The sequence below is a fragment of the Dipodomys merriami genome, unplaced genomic scaffold (genome assembly GCF_024711535.1).
Source record: "Dipodomys merriami isolate MVZ:Mamm:240054 unplaced genomic scaffold, mDipMer1.0.p SCAF_171, whole genome shotgun sequence".
Lineage (NCBI taxonomy): Eukaryota > Metazoa > Chordata > Mammalia > Rodentia > Heteromyidae > Dipodomys > Dipodomys merriami.
Genome location: NW_027203060.1, coordinates 325,136 through 342,390, shown reverse-complemented (window position 1 = coordinate 342,390; position 17,255 = coordinate 325,136). Strand labels below are relative to the sequence as shown.

The 17,255-nt window shown below is 41.4% G+C and overlaps 1 protein-coding gene across 2 annotated transcripts in view; it reads left to right on the top strand.

Moving 5' to 3' along the window:
• Shroom4 (shroom family member 4) overlaps positions 1-9,652 on the top strand; it is a 216,970-nt gene extending 207,318 nt beyond the window's left edge. For both annotated transcript variants that reach the window (XM_070025724.1, XM_070025725.1), the window contains 2 exons: positions 336-605; positions 2,710-9,652. In XM_070025724.1, coding sequence (XP_069881825.1) covers positions 336-605; positions 2,710-2,979 — 540 coding nt within the window. In that variant the 3' untranslated portion in view covers positions 2,980-9,652. The remainder of the gene's footprint in view (positions 1-335; positions 606-2,709) is intronic.
• The last annotated feature ends 7,603 nt before the right edge of the window (positions 9,653-17,255 follow it).

The following is a 17,255-nucleotide window of genomic DNA, read 5'->3' as shown; positions in this document are numbered from 1 at the left end:
CTGATGCTGGAGCTTGAACTTAAGGGGCCTGAGACCTATCTCAGAACTTTTTGCTCAAAGCTAGTGCTCTACCACTTGAGCCGCAGCCCCACTTCTGGCTTTTGGGGGGTCAATTCACGATAAGAGGCTCATGGACTTTCCTGCCTGGACTGGCTTCAAACTGTGATCCTCAGATCTTAGCTTTCTGAATAGTTAGGATTACAGGCATCCCTTGTTTTCAATGACGAAGGCAGAGTCATCCCTCTGTTACTTGGATCCCCAAACTGAGTTTAGAAGCACAGATCAGCTTCCATTTGTGCAATGAACATCCTTTGTCTTCTGTTTAACTACTCTAGATACAGCTTATTGAAAGCATTGGCCGAAAACTCTCTGTCCTGCGGGAGGCCCAGCGAGGTCTAATGGAGGATATCAATGGGAATTCCGCCCTTGGAGAGGAGGTGGAGACCAACTTAAAAGCTGTCTGCAAATCTAATGAGTTTGAAAAATACCGCTTGTTTATTGGGGACCTAGACAAAGTGGTCAATCTGTTGCTGTCACTCTCTGGACGACTGGCACGGGTGGAAAATGCTCTGAACAGTATTGATTCAGGAGCCAACCAGGAAAAGGTAGAGTTGGGGAGTCTCTATCGATGGGAATGGAAGGAAATGCCATCTAATTCTTCTTGGCCCTCTCTTGTTCATGTTTAGCTACTGGGGAAGCAAAATAGCTTAAAGTTAATGTTATGAAAGATTTTAGGCCCCAGAGCCAAACTTCTGGGCTTTAGAGGTCAAGTCCAGTCACTGCAGTTCATCAAATGAAGAGACAAGAGATGTCCAAGGAGAGAGAAAGAAGGTTTATCCCATAGCATGGGGATGTAGCAAGTGTATCATCTCAAACCATCTTCCCAGTATAGCTTTTGGTTTAAGTAGGAGGGAAAATTGGGGGAGGGGAAATATATGCATAATTATTACTTCCAGTCATAGGTGCGTTCCAGTGGCCACAATTGATCATAGATGGCAGCCAGAGATGGTCTGGCAGCTTACTGTGGCAGGATTGGTCAGGTGGGGCCTTGTTATAATAAGGCATTGATGCCTGGCAGGTGGCTTTTATTGCCATCTTGAATTCTGGGATGAATCAAAGTGGCTGCAGGAGAGAATGACTTAAAGCAAAGAACACATATACAAAATGGAGGTTGGGAATCCTAAATTTTATCTTTTCAGTTAATTTGTAGGCCAAGTAAGAAGAAAGTGATTTGTGGCAAAAGCAAAAAGCTTCTTACACTAAGAGTGTGAGCACTGGCTTTTTATTTTATTTATTTATTTTGGTGCTGGTACTAGGGCTTAAACTCAGGGTCTTGACACTGTCCTTGAACTTTCTTCCTCAAGGCTAGCGATCTACCATTTGAGCCACAGGTCCACTTCTGGCTTTTTGGTGGGTAATTGGAGATATGAATCTCACAGACTTTCCTCCCTGGTCTGGCTTTGAACTTCAATATTCGGATCTCAGACTCCTGAGTAGCTAGGATTACAAGTGTGAGCCACCGGTGCCCAGCTAGCATTGGCTTTTTAGTACCCTGATTTTCTGGCTCTACTGCTTATTAGGTGTGCAGCTATGTACAACTTATTTAACCTTGCTCTGTGTCCATTGCTTCATCTCTGAAACACTGGGCAAACAAACTGCCTGCCTCATGGGCTTGTTATGAGGATTAAAATAGCCAACCAATGCTAAAATAAAACAGAGCCTAGAACAGGGTAAGAGTTTTTATTAAACCAGTGCTAGCTGTCAGTAAAAGCAGCAGCAATTTTGCCTTTGTCTTGAGTTAGAAGGGGAAGATTTATAAAGTAGTTGAGCTGGGGATGCTCTCACTTTTACAGAGTGGCTCACTCTTCGTCCATTCTTCAACCATTACCTTTCCCTACAAATGACTTGGAATCCACACTAAGAGGCACATGTTCATATCCACACACAGTGGTTCATGCCTGTAATCCTAGCTATTCAGAAGGCTGACATGTGAGGATCGATGTTCAAAATCAGCCCAGGCAGAAAAGTCTGTATCATCAATTAACCAGCAAAGAGCTGGAAGTGGAGGTGTGGCTCAAATGGCAGAGCCAGTCTTGAGAGAACAAACCAAGCAAGAGCATGAGGTCCTGAATTTAAGCCCTAGTACTAACACAAAAAGGAAGAAGGAGGGAGGGAAGAAGCAAGGAAGGAAAGAAAGAAAGGAAGAAGAAAGGAAGGAAAGAAAGAGAAAGAAAGAAAGGGAAGAAAGAAAGAAAGAAAGAAAGAAAGAAAGAAAGAAAGAAAGAAAGAAAGAAAGAAAGAAAGAAAGAAAGAAAGAGAAAGAAAGAAAGAAAGAAAGAAAGAAAGAAAGAAAGGGAAGAAGAGAGAGTAAAACATTGCCACCATGCTGCTTGTTCATCAGATACATGGGACAAAGGCTGGTTTTGGCATAGCTTTCTTGCCCTACCAAACATGCTAGTGGTTCACATATTAAAGACAGCCTTAGCAATAGAAAGGTGATTGTCCACACCCATGTTACAATCACTTTCACACTTACCCAGCTACAGGGGGAAAAAAAGCTGCTGCATGGAGGTGGACTTTTGAGAAGAAAAACTAGGAGACCAATTATTAGAATGGATAGCAGCTTTGTGGCCACCTTCTCAGTGGGGCCTTGCTAGGCAGATACTTAGTAATTGACATAGCCTTTAATTTGGTCTTCTGCTTTCCCAGCTGGTGCTGATTGAGAAGAAGCAGCAGCTGACGAGCCAGTTGGCAGATGCCAAGGAGTTGAAGGAACATGTGGACCGCCGGGAGAAGTTGGTGTTTAGCATGGTCTCACGATACCTGCCTCAGGACCAGCTTCAAGATTACCAGCATTTTGTCAAGATGAAATCAGCTCTCATCATTGAACAGAGAGAGCTGGAGGAGAAGATCAAACTTGGGGAAGAGCAGCTCAAATGTCTCAGGGAGAGCCTACTCCTGGGGCCTAGCAATTTCTAGTCCAACCAGCAGGCTGCCATAGCATCCCAGTGGGAAATGCTTTCAATCTTCAGTCCAGCTATGTTAGCAAGTACATAGCTGTTAGTCAGATTGTTCCAGCCCTCTACTTTGGATGTCTCGCATGGTCTTTTTCCTAGCAATGCCCCCAAAGAGCTAGGAGACCTTGGAGAAGCACCAAGATTCTACACAAGGTAGCTGCTGCCTTGTGTGATCACTCAGCCACACTTTCCCACAGTAATGTGGGCCAGCACTTGCTGCCCATGGAACCAACCAAGTGCCTTTATTTTTCTCTGTATGAGGACACCAAAGACATCATGAACTTACCGCCCACCCACACCATAATCAGCTGCTTTCAGGCTCAGAGAATAACTGCCTGTGCAGCTTCTGCTGCACCAGGGGGTCATGACCCCACTGTTAGCCACAGACAACCAGCTGACTTGTGGGCATTCACCTACCAGCATTTCAGGGCCTCATCCAAGCTTTGCAAGGGGACTGCATGGAACAGAATACAAGCAAAATTGAGGTATCACCAGGTGAAGTGGCCAGGGGTAAATTGGTTCCAATTCTACCTTTCCCCAGCAGCTAGTTGAAGAGAGCCCTGGCTGGGGTCTTGTTTCTCCTTCTGTCCTTGTATGGCATCACTCGGAGTTACAAGCATGTCCTCCATGGTTGCACACTAGGAACCTTTACTAGCTCAACTACAGTTGACTTCTGGATATAGGTTTCTTTTGGAGGATGGGAGTGGGGAGGGCTCTTATTATATTTGAAATGGCATCTCGATTTTTATTTATTTTTATGTTTTGATTGTTTTTGTTCTGTTTTGTTTGTTTTTTTTTCTTTTTAAACTAATATGGCGAGAAGAGGGAAGTTGGAGAGGGAAAAGTTAGCCCAGAAGGAAAGTGTTATCTGTAGTTTAGCCTCAATCCACCCTGTCTTAGGTAAGCAAGTGCCAAGGCATTGAATTCTTCCCACTATAACCACACGTGTCTTAAGAAAGGTGTTTTCCTATTGAACTCAGAACCTCCCAACCGTGGCCTGGCTCTGTACCTCTTGAAATCTGAGTGACCATGAGCTTAGCATTCCTGAGCAAAGTTCAACTTTTTTTCCAAAGTATTTTTTGAAACCAAAGAAATCTAAAACTGACAAAGGTCACTCCTTTCTCTACTGTCTCCAAACCATGGGATGAGTTGGAAGCAAACTCAGGAGGTCCTCTTCTAACAACAAACTGGTTTCTCAGCCTGTGGCCTGGATCATGGAACTAAAATTATGATGGTTGGGAATTATAGCCAGGGCCAGACCTGAGAGAAAATGATGAGCCAGCTATTAGACCCTCTTATCCTCAAGGGGTATATTTAAAGACCTTCCACTGGATGCCTGAACCAAACCTTATACTTACCACCACAACACTCAATCTGACAACTGAGAGGGTTGCTAAATGGTTAATGGGAGGATACCCCAAACAGCAAGTATACACTGAACAAAGGGATGACTCATGTTTTAGGATTCATGTTCAAATTTGTTTCTAGGATAGAGCAAGATAGGGTCAAATTTCATCACACTACTCATAAAGGAACACAATTTAAAGCGTATACATTGCTTATCCATTTAATATTTTTACATCATGGTTTATCACCACAGGTAACTGAAACCATGGAAAGATGAGGTGTGTGTGGGGGGGGGGGTGGATTACTGTACAAATAACTAAAGCTGCTGCTATTTCCCAGACCCTGACACTAGTAACCAGCTTCTATCCTGGAAAAGCACTCAGGTGGGCAATGGCAGGAGGGGATTGTAACCAAACTCTCTTCTGTTTTCTAGCTTAATTTCTTGTTCCTTGGTGAAGTGGGGCCTGTTCTTAGTGTTATACAACCCATCTAAATCCAGCATGGCCAAGCCCCACTCCAGTATCTCTTCTTGTTACTGCTAAGTTCCTCGGGGTCCTTGCAGGTTCACTGTAGTAGCAGGGGGACCTTATTCAAACCAAAGAATTTGTCAAGGAACTTTGCTGCTGCTACAAATACTGATCACTAGCTTCCATTTCCTCTATATTGTGTCTGAAAACAATAGGAGAATTTTGGCCAGCAGGGTGTCTGGGAGGTGTGGTAACCCTGTTTATGGGATTCTTGAGTATGCTTTTAGTACGGCCCTCATTGCTAGAACCACTGTTAGAACCCATTCTCCCCTGAAGTGGAAGATTCTAGAAAGGCTAGTAGCTTGTAAAATACAACATTTACTCAAAGGAAGGATGAGGGAAATGCAAGAGTGCTTTGAACATGGAATATAGTTGCTTAAAAAAAAATAAACAGGTCCAGGACAAACAAGAAACAAAGTGAAATGTATGGGGGAAGAGACCAGTGTGTGCTATTGTCCTAAGATTTCTTTTGACTATAATATGGGAATTTGGGGGAATATGGGCCTAGTGAAAAGGGAAACTTCTTATGAGGACATCATGGCCATAATGTCAGTGTTTGTAGTCATGGTTAAATTGATGATACCTTAAGTTTATGATACCAAAAACATGATGAATTGCATGTGTCTGTGTATGTATGTATGTATGTATTTATGTATGTATATATTGATGGGGGTGGGACTCAGTGTCTTGTGCATGCCAAGCAAGCACTTTACCACTGAGCTACAGCCCCAGCCCTAACTCTGGTATTATTGGCATTCATCCCAACCTCAAATTCGTTTCTAGGGTTGTAGTTACAACACAAAAATACTTAGTTTCCTAAGCATTTAAAATATATTTTCAAGACTAGCTAGATACTGGTGACTCATGCCTGTAATCCTAGCTACTCAGGAAGCTGAGATCTGAAGAGCATAGATCAGTGCCAGTCCAGCTAGAAAAAGTTAATGACATTCTTCAAGCTGCCGGTGTTACTTGTGCTAGTGCATCTCTTCCTATTCTGTTTCTAGGCTCAGGCCTTCCTCTAAGGCCTCTGAGGGCATAGCAGTTTGAAGGCAGGTTAAAGGATTTCTCCAAAGGGGAAATCCTTACATAAGCCCCATTGAGAAATAGTTAAGCAGGGAGGTAGGTAGCTAGAAAGGAGTGAGCAAGATTCCTATTATATGTTCCCTCATTCTTCCCCCACTTCCCAAACTGAATAATTGAGTCACCTTGAGACTCAATAGCTGGAGACTAAGGCAGGATATAGAAGTGCAATCTAAGAGAATAAGACAAACACTGAAATTAAAGTGCTAAAAAGGGAGAGATTAAATGTGGAGGAATGGAGAGAGGGTCAAAAGTCAAAAGCCTCTCGGGGCAATGTCAGATTATATTTTCTGTGTAACTTTATATGCCACAAAAGCCACCCATGAGCATCAAAGCCACATCCTGAACCCCAGCTTCCCTGAAGGTGCTGCTGTACCAGTAACAGGCCCTAGATGGAGGAATCTGGGTACATTCTGGCCATTTCCACCCATCGAAAACTTGACAACTCCTGCTGTCTTTGCCAAGGGAGTTGTTGATGCCAATAATATTTCTGTAACAGCATATTATATAATTTGAAGATTAGTAGATCTTTAGGGGGGCGGGATGGGGCCATTTGTATAGATAAAGAACAAGTGTTGTACAGCTTTTTGGGGGGCATTTATCCAATGTGAAGGTATTTTTTTCCTAAATCTTACTGTTTCTGAATTTGTGTCCTCCACCATGCCCATCTTGGCTGACGTAGATATATGCCTGCCAGGTTGTCACCACGGCTCATACTTAAATAAAAGGTGCTAAGGACAAAAGGAATTGTCTCATGTGTTTTGACTTAGGTAATGGAAATCCCTTAATTTTTTAAAATAAGTTTTTTATTGTGAAAATACTGTATAGAGGGGTTACAATCACATGAGCAAGGTAATGAGTACATTTCTTATCAAGCATTGTTGCCTCCTCCTCCCTTAATATTTTATTAAAAAGCATTACAAAAGAGTTGTGTCACCTATACATAGTCCTTCATAGGTAGCTACATGACCAGAGCCACATCTACATTTCTAAATCTTTATTCTGACCCCTTGGGGATAGTATTAATACCCATACCACTTATTTACCCAAAGAGTAAAAGAGTAGGGTCTCTTTTTTTTTTTTTGTCAGTTGTGGGGCTTGAACTCTAGGCCTGGGCACTGTCCCTGAGCTCTTCAGCTCAAGGCAAATGCTCTACCTCTTTGAGCCACAGCACCATTTCCAGTTTTCTTGTAGTTAATTGGAGATAAGAGTCTCATGGACTTTCCTTTCATAGACTCTCATGGACTTTCCTGGCCTGGCTTTGAACCGTGATCCTCAGATCTCAGCCTCCTGAGTAGCTAAGATTACAGGTGTGAGCTAGCAGTGCCTGGCGAATAGAGTCTTTTATAGTCTTTTTAAGGGTAACAACTTTTATGCATCTATTCAAGAACACTGTGAGTAAGGAACACAGAGTGTTCATATGTTATGGATTACCATAGGATTGAAGAACAGTATTTTCTTACTTAGGTACTCAGGAACACAAGCCCTATCCTATAATATATGTCTTATATATGTTATATCCTATATGTGTATCTTAACATCTATCTATCTATCATCTATCTATCTATCTATCTATCTATCTATCTATCTATCTATCTATCTATCTATCTATCTATCTATCTATCTATCTATCTATCTATCTATCTATATCTACTATCTATTTATCTAACTGTCTATCTATCTATCTATCTATCTATCTATCTATCTATCTATCTATCTATCTATCTATCTATCTATCTATCTATCTATCTATCTCAACATATCCTATAATCCTAGCCTGTAACACTAGCTACTCAGGAGGCTGAGATTGGAGTATCCCAGTATAAAGTCATCCTGGGCTGATAAATCAGTCTCTTCAATCAACAGCAGAAATCCAGAGGTGGAGATATGAGTCGAATATTAGAGCTCTAGCACTGAGCAAAAAAAAAAAAAAGCCAAATAACAGCACCCAGGCCCTAGTTCATGCTCTAGTACAGGCACAAAAACAGTAATAATAATAATAACCACAACAATAACAAGTACTGAGGAGAAAATGGAGTTCTCACTTAAGGCTGATGGGGATGTACACTGATACAGAGAACCTGGAGAGCAGTTTCTCACAGCATTGAACAAAGTTTTCATATGCCTGTACCTCAGATAATTGAAAACAGGTGTTCAAACAAAAACATATATATGCTTTGGCCACAAAGTGGAAACAATCCAAATGTCCAATCAATTGAGGCGTAGATAAACGTACTGTGGTATATCACCACACCGAAATTTAATTCAGCCATAAAAATAAAGTACTGTCACAAATTACACATAGTCAAACCTTGGAAAAGGAGCCAGTAACAAAGGAGCACATGTGATCCACTTTTATTTATGCATGAAAACTGTTTCTTGCTGGGCACTGATGGTTCACCCTGCAATCTTAGCTACTCAGGAGGCTGAGATCTGAGGACCCAGGTTCAAAACCAGCCTGCACAGAAACATCTGTGAGACTCTTATCTCTAGTTACCCAGCAAAAAGCCAAAAATGAAGGTATGGCTCAAGTAGTAAAGTGCCAGTCTTGGGGGAAAAAAAAGGTAAGGCAGACTACCTTGGCCTTGAGTTCAGATCTCATTACAGACAGACAGACAGATAGACAGTCTCTCTCTCTCTCTCTCTCTCTCTCTCTCTCTCTCTCTCTCTCTCTCTCTCTCTCTCTCTCTCTCTCTCTCTCTCTCTCACACACACACACACACACACACACACACACACACACACGGAACTTTCTTGTTTCCATCAATCTCATTTTTTTTGTTGATGGTGGTGTTTGTGAGGCTTGAATTCAGGGCTCAAGTGCTGTCCCTGAGCTCTTTGGTTCAGGGCTAGTGTTCTACCACTTGGAGCCATAGCACCCAGCTCAATTTCATTCTTATTCTTAATTGATGGTGAGCATGTAGTGTATTCTCAAACTTGAATGGTACAGTACTCAAAACCTTTTAATTGGTGGAGGGGCTTATCATTACCTTTTCCCCTCACAGACTTGATAAACTCATAAACACAAGGAAGAAGACTGGTCAGCCTGGTGTCATGACTTCAGTAGGAATAATAGGACTGGGACCTGTGGGGAGGAGGAACTATCTTTCTGGGCATGTGAAAGGATAGGTTAGTAGTAAATTGGTAGGTAGTAACTTCGGCTTATTAGGCAAACACACAGGCTTTAAATGCTGACTGACCCAACTTGCTGTGTCTTCTTAAAGTTATGTGATTTTTCTCACCCTTAATCTCTTCATGTGTAGGAATACAACTTTCGTTTTATTAAGAAGACTAAATGGAAAAATTATATTAATTGTGAAGTAAGCCAGGCCCAAAGAAACATAGGTCCCATGGTTTCCCTTATTTGCAATAACTAGTATATGTCTGAGTCAAGCAGAAAGGGTCAGATAAGTTGATGTTAGGGGAATGAATCCCACCAAGATAAGTATTCAAGTGGGTTTTTTTTCTTTCATGCAATTGTTTCTAACATATTTAAGATGATTTCTATGTTGCTTTGTATGTCCCTCCCCCACGGTATAACCCCTGTTTTCACTGTATTTGATGTTGATATAATTTGTGGAGGGGAAGGGCAAAAACAAATCATTTAACTAGGGATACAGGTGGACCCATTGCAACAATGAGATGTACAAGTTGTTATGTCGAAAAACGAACTTCACAACTTTGGTGGTGGGAGGGGGAGGATCGGGTGGGGGGAGGTGGAGGGAGTATGGGAAGGGATGGGAAGGGGAAACAAAGAGGAGGCAACAATGTTTGATAAGAAATGTACTCATTATCTTGCCCATGTAATTGTAACTCCTCTGTATGGTATTCTCACAATAAAAAATAAAAATAAAAATTTAAAAAAAGAAGACTAAATGGGATAATTCCCACAAAGCTCTTCAAGCAATGCTTGCCATTTAGTTATTTTTTTTTTTTGTTTTAATGTATTTTATTCTATGCGGATCCTGGGGCTTGAAGTCAGACCCTGGGTGCTCTCTCTGAGCCTTTTTGCCACAGCTCTACTTCTGCAGTTTTGGGGTTGGGATTTTTTTTAGTTGTCTTTGTTTCTGTTTGTTTGTGGGAGGGTTGTGTAACTAATTGGAAATAAGAGTCTCACAGACTTTTCTGCCTGGGCTGGCTTCGAAACACTATTTTCAGATCTTAGTCTCCTGAGTAGCTAGGATTAGAGGCGTGAGCTACCAGCACCCAGCATAATTAACTACTTTATAATGTTAGCTGCTACTCGTTTTCTTTAAAGTAAGGTTGAAACAAAGCGATATATGGAAAAGCAAAGTACCTTTAGCTTTGGGGGTGGACAGCTTTGTTAATATGATCTTAGAAAGTTGTTTATTGCTGGTCATCCATGGCTGGCAAAAATGGTTAGTTGATTAACTCCAATTAATCACTAAAATGCTGGAAGTGGAGTGCTCAAGTAGTAGAGCACTAGCCTTGAGCAAAAAAAAAAAAACCCCAAAGGATCAGGGACAGCACCCAAGCCCTGAGTTCAAGTCCCAGGACTGGGGGGGGGGGGGAAGGAGGAGGAAAAAAGTTATTCATTGAGCCTTAGCTCCACTGAACTCACAAAAAAACAATAATCCTTGTCTTAGAGAGACAGTTCCAAGCCTGGACAATGGACCCACATACTGACTCTGCCCCTTACAACTGTGTGAGAGTATGTTGTTACGGTCATAACATAAATACTCACCTCTGAAGTTGGCTGAGGATTCATGGAGTGAATCCATGTGAGGTGCACAAGGCAGTGGCTAACACAGAGTGAGTCCTCCATGAATACTTGCTGTTACTATAAAGGTAACGTTGGAATCCAGTAAGGTCCTGAGGAGAGCCGGCCATGAGCGTCTTCAAAAGATGATGGTTTCCTTCCTCAGCCACCCTGTCCTGTGCACCAGGTCAGCATTTCCTTAGAACCACAGACGAAATGTTTCAGACAAAGGAGAATTCTGTAGCCTGGTCAATATTGCTATCATCAAGATTCGTTAGCTATTGACTGCATGGACAATATGACTGCCAATGTTCTCAAGAAAACACATTCAGAGCATCAAGCAAGAAATATTTCCTTTGAAAGCAGACTTCTTGGGCTGTAATTTGAGGACAGTTTAGGGAAAAAAAACACTACTTTTCAAACCCATCTTCAGATTTGTAGTCAAATTGAATGTCATTGGGTTTCTTACCCTGGATTAGACATTTCCATAACTCTTGGCTTTCTACTATTTTTCTATCTAAGCTCACATCTTAAAATAGAAATATTCATTCAGTCTTTATAACAGCTTTATGACAGGTCTATATTTTCAAATACTTGAATTTATTAATTAGAAACTTAAGCTAGGTGCTGGTGGCTCACACCTGTAATCCTACTCAAGAGGCCAAGGTCTGAGGATAGTGGTTTGAAGCCAGTCCAGACAGCTTGACAGTCCATAAGATTCATCTTCAATCACCCACCACAAAAAAACAAAACCTAGAAGTGGAACTGAGGCCCAATTGTTAGAGCCTTATCTCTAAGTGAAAAAAGCCATGCAAGAGCCTGAGGCCTTGAATTCAAGCAAAATAAATTTAAGAATTTAAAGCTGGGTGCCGGTGGCTCACACCTGTAATCCCAGCGATTCAGAAAGCTGGGATCTGAGGATCCGCATTCAAATCCAGTCTGGACAGACATCTTCATGACGCTTATCTCCAGTTAACCAGAAAAAAAACCAGAAGTGGAGCTGTGGTTCAAGGGGTAGAGCACCAAAGTTGAGCAAAGAAGCTAAGGGAGAATGTGAGCCTTGAATTCAAGCCCTAGTACCAACACACACACACACACACACACACACACACACACACACACACACACACACACACACACTCACAATTATGTTCTTCTCTTAAAATATTTACAAGAAAATATTTTTTACCAGATGAATTCTTTTTCTGTAACTAAAAGAAATTATAACAAGATTTTTCAAAAATACCTGAAAGGATGATAGTCATTGACAAAAACATTTTAATATTTTAGAGAGAAAGATTTAACTCTGCTAGTGATAGTGAAAACCAACTTATATGGAAATCTTGCCATTCTGTACACAGATCAGACATGTTCAAAGACTAAAAGGTTCTGTCAAAAAAATCCTTTCATAATGGACTAAACTGTAAATGAACACATTTTGTATGTAAAGTGTTTAAGCTTCTTAATTATGACCATATATTCTGGACTTGCTCATTACTATCAGTGAATAAAATAACATGACTGAATTCCCATTTTCTTCCCAGCTACTGATTTTCTATCTAAAAAAGTACAGTTCATAGAACTTAGCTTCTCAGCTGCTGATTATACATACATACATACATACACACATGCACACACACAGTAGCAGAAATAATTTAGAAAAAAGATCATGAATAAACAATCCAATTTTGAAATGCATTATAGATGAACAAATGAAAATGCAGGTATGCTGGGCGCCAGTGGCTTACGACTGTAATCCTAGCTACTCAGGAGGATGAGAAGTGATGCCTTGTCTTGTTCTAGGCTCCAGGTATAAGATACACATAGCACTAATGTTGCAGTCTGCCCCTTATAATAGGCCTTGCTGTTCATAGGATGAAGTACTGGTTCCTTGCACACAAGGCCTTTTGTGATTTATCTCCTGTTTTTCTTCTCCAGCTATGATTCCTTACAAACTCTCCCTCACCCTTAGCTCTAGCTGGTTCTGCAAAACATTTCATTAAGTGTCTTCTCTCTGCTTTCTCAGAAGTTAGACTGCCTGAAAAGCCACCCTTACTCCTAATTTCACAGGTTAGCAAATTCCAGCATAACCTATGGTGCCAACTCTGATTTTGACTCCTTTGGAAATAGTCCTTTATTCTTCTAACAATGGTGGATGGTGTGCTGGCATGATCTCTCATTTGTGCTGTCTGTCTATCTCTTTAGGCTGTGGAATTGTTGAGGGCAGAGACTAATTTATACTGCTAGCATGTAGTACAGTACTCCTAGCTCATAGTAAACACTTCAGAAATACAAAGTAGCAATGTTTCATGAAGACTTTGCTGTGGGTTTCAAGTTCCACAGATAATTATACTCTGGCTTTATCTGCTTCAACAATTATTAAATTATATCTTAAAGCTTGGTTATATGCCCCCCTCTCATACTCTGTCTCCCTCCTTCCCTCTTCCTCCTCCTTCTCCTTTCTCTTTCCCTCTAATTCATTCATTCTCTCCTTCTCCTTCCCTCCCTCCCCTTCCTACCTTCCCCTTCCCCTTCCCCTCTTCCCTTACCTTCCCCTCCCCCTTCTTGCCTCTCTTTCTCTGTCTCTGTATCTCTCTCTCCTCCCTCTCTCTCCTCCCTCCTTCTCCCTCCCTCCCCCTCTCCCTCTCCCTCTCCCTCTCTCCATCTCCCTCTCCCTCTCCCTCTCTCTCCCTCTCTCTCTCCCTCTCTCTCCCTCCCTCTCCTTCTCCTCTCCTCTCTCTCTCTCTCTCTCTCTCTCTCTCTCTCTCTCTCTCTCTCTCTCTCTCTCTCTCTCTCTCTCTCTCTCTCTCTCTCTCTCTCTCTCTCTCTCTCTCTCTCTCTCTCTCTCCTTCGCTCCCATTCTGCCCTGATCAGGAGGTAGGCAGCTCTGTCTCATCATATGCTCCTGGCCACAGATAGAGACGTTGAAACAATGAACCCAATTTTCTCTTTCCTTTTCTTCTTGCAAGTTTATTTTCTTAAGAATTTTATCACATGTAAAAGAGCTATTTAATGAAAACTATAAAAAGTTAAAGAAATTGCAGAAGACACTAAGAAATGGAAAGACCTCCCATGCTCTTGGATAGGCCGACTTAATATAGTAAAGATGGTAATACTTCCAAAACTAATATACAAATTCAATGCAATTCCTATTAAAATCCCAATGACATACATCACTGAAATACAGAAAACAGTCCAAAAATTCATATGGAACAACAAAAGACCTAGAATAGCCAAAACAATTCTAGGGGATAAAGACAATATGGGAGGGCTATCCATGCCGAACTTCAAACTCTACTACAGAGCTATAATAACAAAGACAGCATGCTACTGGCACAAAAACAGACCTGAAGACCAATGGAACAGAATAGAAGATCCAGAAATAAATCCACAGGCCTACAGCCAGCTGATATTCGACAAAGGAGCCAAAGACATACAATGGAAGAAACACAGCCTCTTCAACCGCTGGTGCTGGGAAAACTGGGCAGCCACATGCAGAAAACTAAAAGTGGACTCCAGCCTATCACCATGCACCAACATCAACTCAAAATGGATTAAAGACCTTAACATTAAACCTGAATCTCTGAAACTACTGCAGGACAGAGTAGGAGAGACACTTGAACTAATAGGCACAGGAAGGAACTTCCTGAACAGAGTCCCAGGGTCACAACAAGTTGGAGAGAGACTCGACAAATGGGACTAACTTAAAATAAAAAGCTTCTGAACAGCTAAATCTATTGCAACCAAGCTAGAAAGACAAGCAACTAATTGGGAAAAAATATTTACCAGCAATATATCAGACAAGGGGTTAACATCCTGTATATACAGGGAACTCAAGAAACTAATCCCTCCCAAACCTAACAAACCAATTACTAAATGGGCAAGGGAACTAAAGAGGGACTTCTCAAATGAAGAAATAAAAATGGCAAAGAAACACATGAGGAAATGTTCATCATCCCTGGTGGTGTAGGAAGTGCAAATAAAGACAACCCTGAGATACCACCTTACCCCAGTCAGAATGTCCCACATCCACAAATCAGCCAACGACAAATGCTGGAGGGGATGTGGAGAAAGAGGAACCCTATTACACTGCTGGTGGGAATGTACACTTATACAATCACTTTGGAAAGCAGTCTGGAGGGTCCTTAGAAAGCTAAAGATTGACCTCCCTTATGACCCAGTCATACCACTTCTAGGCATCTACCCTGAACAACAGGAACCAATATACAAGGACACATGCACCTCCATGTTTATTGCAGCACTATTCACAATAGCTAGGATATGGAAACAACCCAGATGCCCCACCACAGATGAATGGATCCAAAAATTGTGGTATCTATACACAATGGAATATTATGCAGCCATTAGAAATGACAAAATAATGACATTTGCAGGGAAATGGATGGAGCTAGAAGGAATCATGTTGAGCGAGGTAAGCCAAGAGCGCAGAGACAAACGGTACATGGTCTCCCTGATAAGTGGATGCTAAATCCAAAATGTTAGGTGATACGACAAAACCAACAGGACTTAAGAAACAAAGAACTCCCACTCATCTGGTCGAACCATTACTAAATATCCCCATGCTGCTGATCACATGTATGGTGTATAACATGTGAACACCGTTATATGTTATAGATTGTGATAGACAATTTGCTCCAGGAAAGTTAGAATGAACTTGTGACTTTAAATGACCATCATTATTCCATAATACTATGAAATTCGGGAAATTATGTAATCACTTAATCACAATCAAAAAAAAAAAAAGAACCTTGGGGAAGGTAGGGAGGGAAGGGATGGTAGGGGGAAAACAATGGAGGGGGTAACAATGCTCAATAGGAAGTGTACTCATTACCTCACTCATGTAACTGTAACCCTCTGTATAGCATCTTTACAATAAAAAAAAAAAGAATTTTATCACAGGGCTGGGAAGGTGGCTCAGTAGTAGAGTGCTTGCCTTTCATGCATGAGGCCCTGGGTTTGCTTGCTCAGCACCACATAAGCAGAAAAAGCCAGAAGTGGTGCTGTGGCTCAAGTGGTAGAGCCCTAGTCTTGAGCTCAAGAGCTGAGTGACAGTACCCAGTCCCAAAGTTCAGGCCCTACGACCCAAAAAAAAAAAAAAAAAAGAATTTTATCACAGTGTTGGAAGGCTAATTATACCCAGAGGTGTCCAAAGCTGAACATTCTCTCTTCCTTTCCCAAATCTGGTTTCCTTTAGTGTTCTTTATATTTCAATGAATTCTATACCTAGCCAACCAATGAGCCATGCTACAAATTTTGGTGTGATCCTGTATATTTTTCTCTCCCACCCCTCCCTCATCAAATCCATCACCAAACACTATCAAGGCTATCCCCAAGTTGAATTCTCACATCTATTCACTGCTGTTTCCAAAACTATTATGTTCTGAAATACAGCATTTGTCTGGTAACTAGTCCCCTTATATCATTTTGTGTTTTTTTAAACTTATTTTTTAATTGGAAAGGCGATGTGCTGGGGGGTTACAGCTACATAGGTAAGACAATAAGTACATTTGTTTTTAATCATCACTATCCTATCTCTCTTTATCTCACACTTACCCCTTTCCCCCCATGTTGTAATGTTCATATCCCTATACTCTGTACTTCACACTATAGCTGGGGTAATCTTGCCGAAACCCAAATTGGATTGTGTCACTCCTTCTTCTGCTTAAGTCGTACTAGACTCTAGAGGCTTTTCCATCACCTGTAAGGCTCTGTGTGCCTATACAGGTCTAATGATGCACCTACTTCTGTTTCAGCCTCAGCTTCATTATCTAGCTAAATGTGCTTGTTAGCTTCAGCTATGGCATTGGCTTTGATAGTTGAGGGCTGAGTAGCCAAGTATCTTCTTCAGTATTGAATTATTTTGCTTTTGCTACAGCAGAAAAAACAGCCCTCAGATTTCAAAGGTTTACAACAACTATTTTCTATTCACCTCGCATGGAGACTAAAGGTTAGTTACAGCTTTGCTGGACTTGGCTGGGTGCAGGTGGCCCCATAAATCATCTTATTCAGGGACATGAGTTGAAAGAACTGCCCCGTCTCCTGGGCATACTCTTCTCTTATTAGCAGCCAAAGCCAAACCATGAAACGCTATTTAAAACTTCTGCTGTAATATGGGGCATTCCATGCCCATCGAATTACTTATAAATTGCTGCATTATACATCCCTACAAACTTAGTGACTTAAAACAACATGTATTATTTCAGGGTTTCTGTTGATCAGGAGTCTGGGCATAGTTTCACTGGCTCTTCTGCTTAAAAGTTTCCCAAGGCTGCAATTGAGGTATCAGTCAGGCAACACTTCCATATGAAGACTCCATTGGGGAAAAAAAATCTACTTTCTATGTCACTTAGGTTGGTAGTAGAAATCATATTTGTATGGCTATAGAATAGAGGAGACTAACTACTTGCCATCTGTCAGCTGAAGACTTCCTTCAGACCTTGAAGGCCTCTGTCTACTCCTAGCTGTGGCCCCAAATCCTAAGACATCACTCATAATTCTTAGAGGCCTCCCCACATTTCCTTATAATATAATGACATGGCTGCT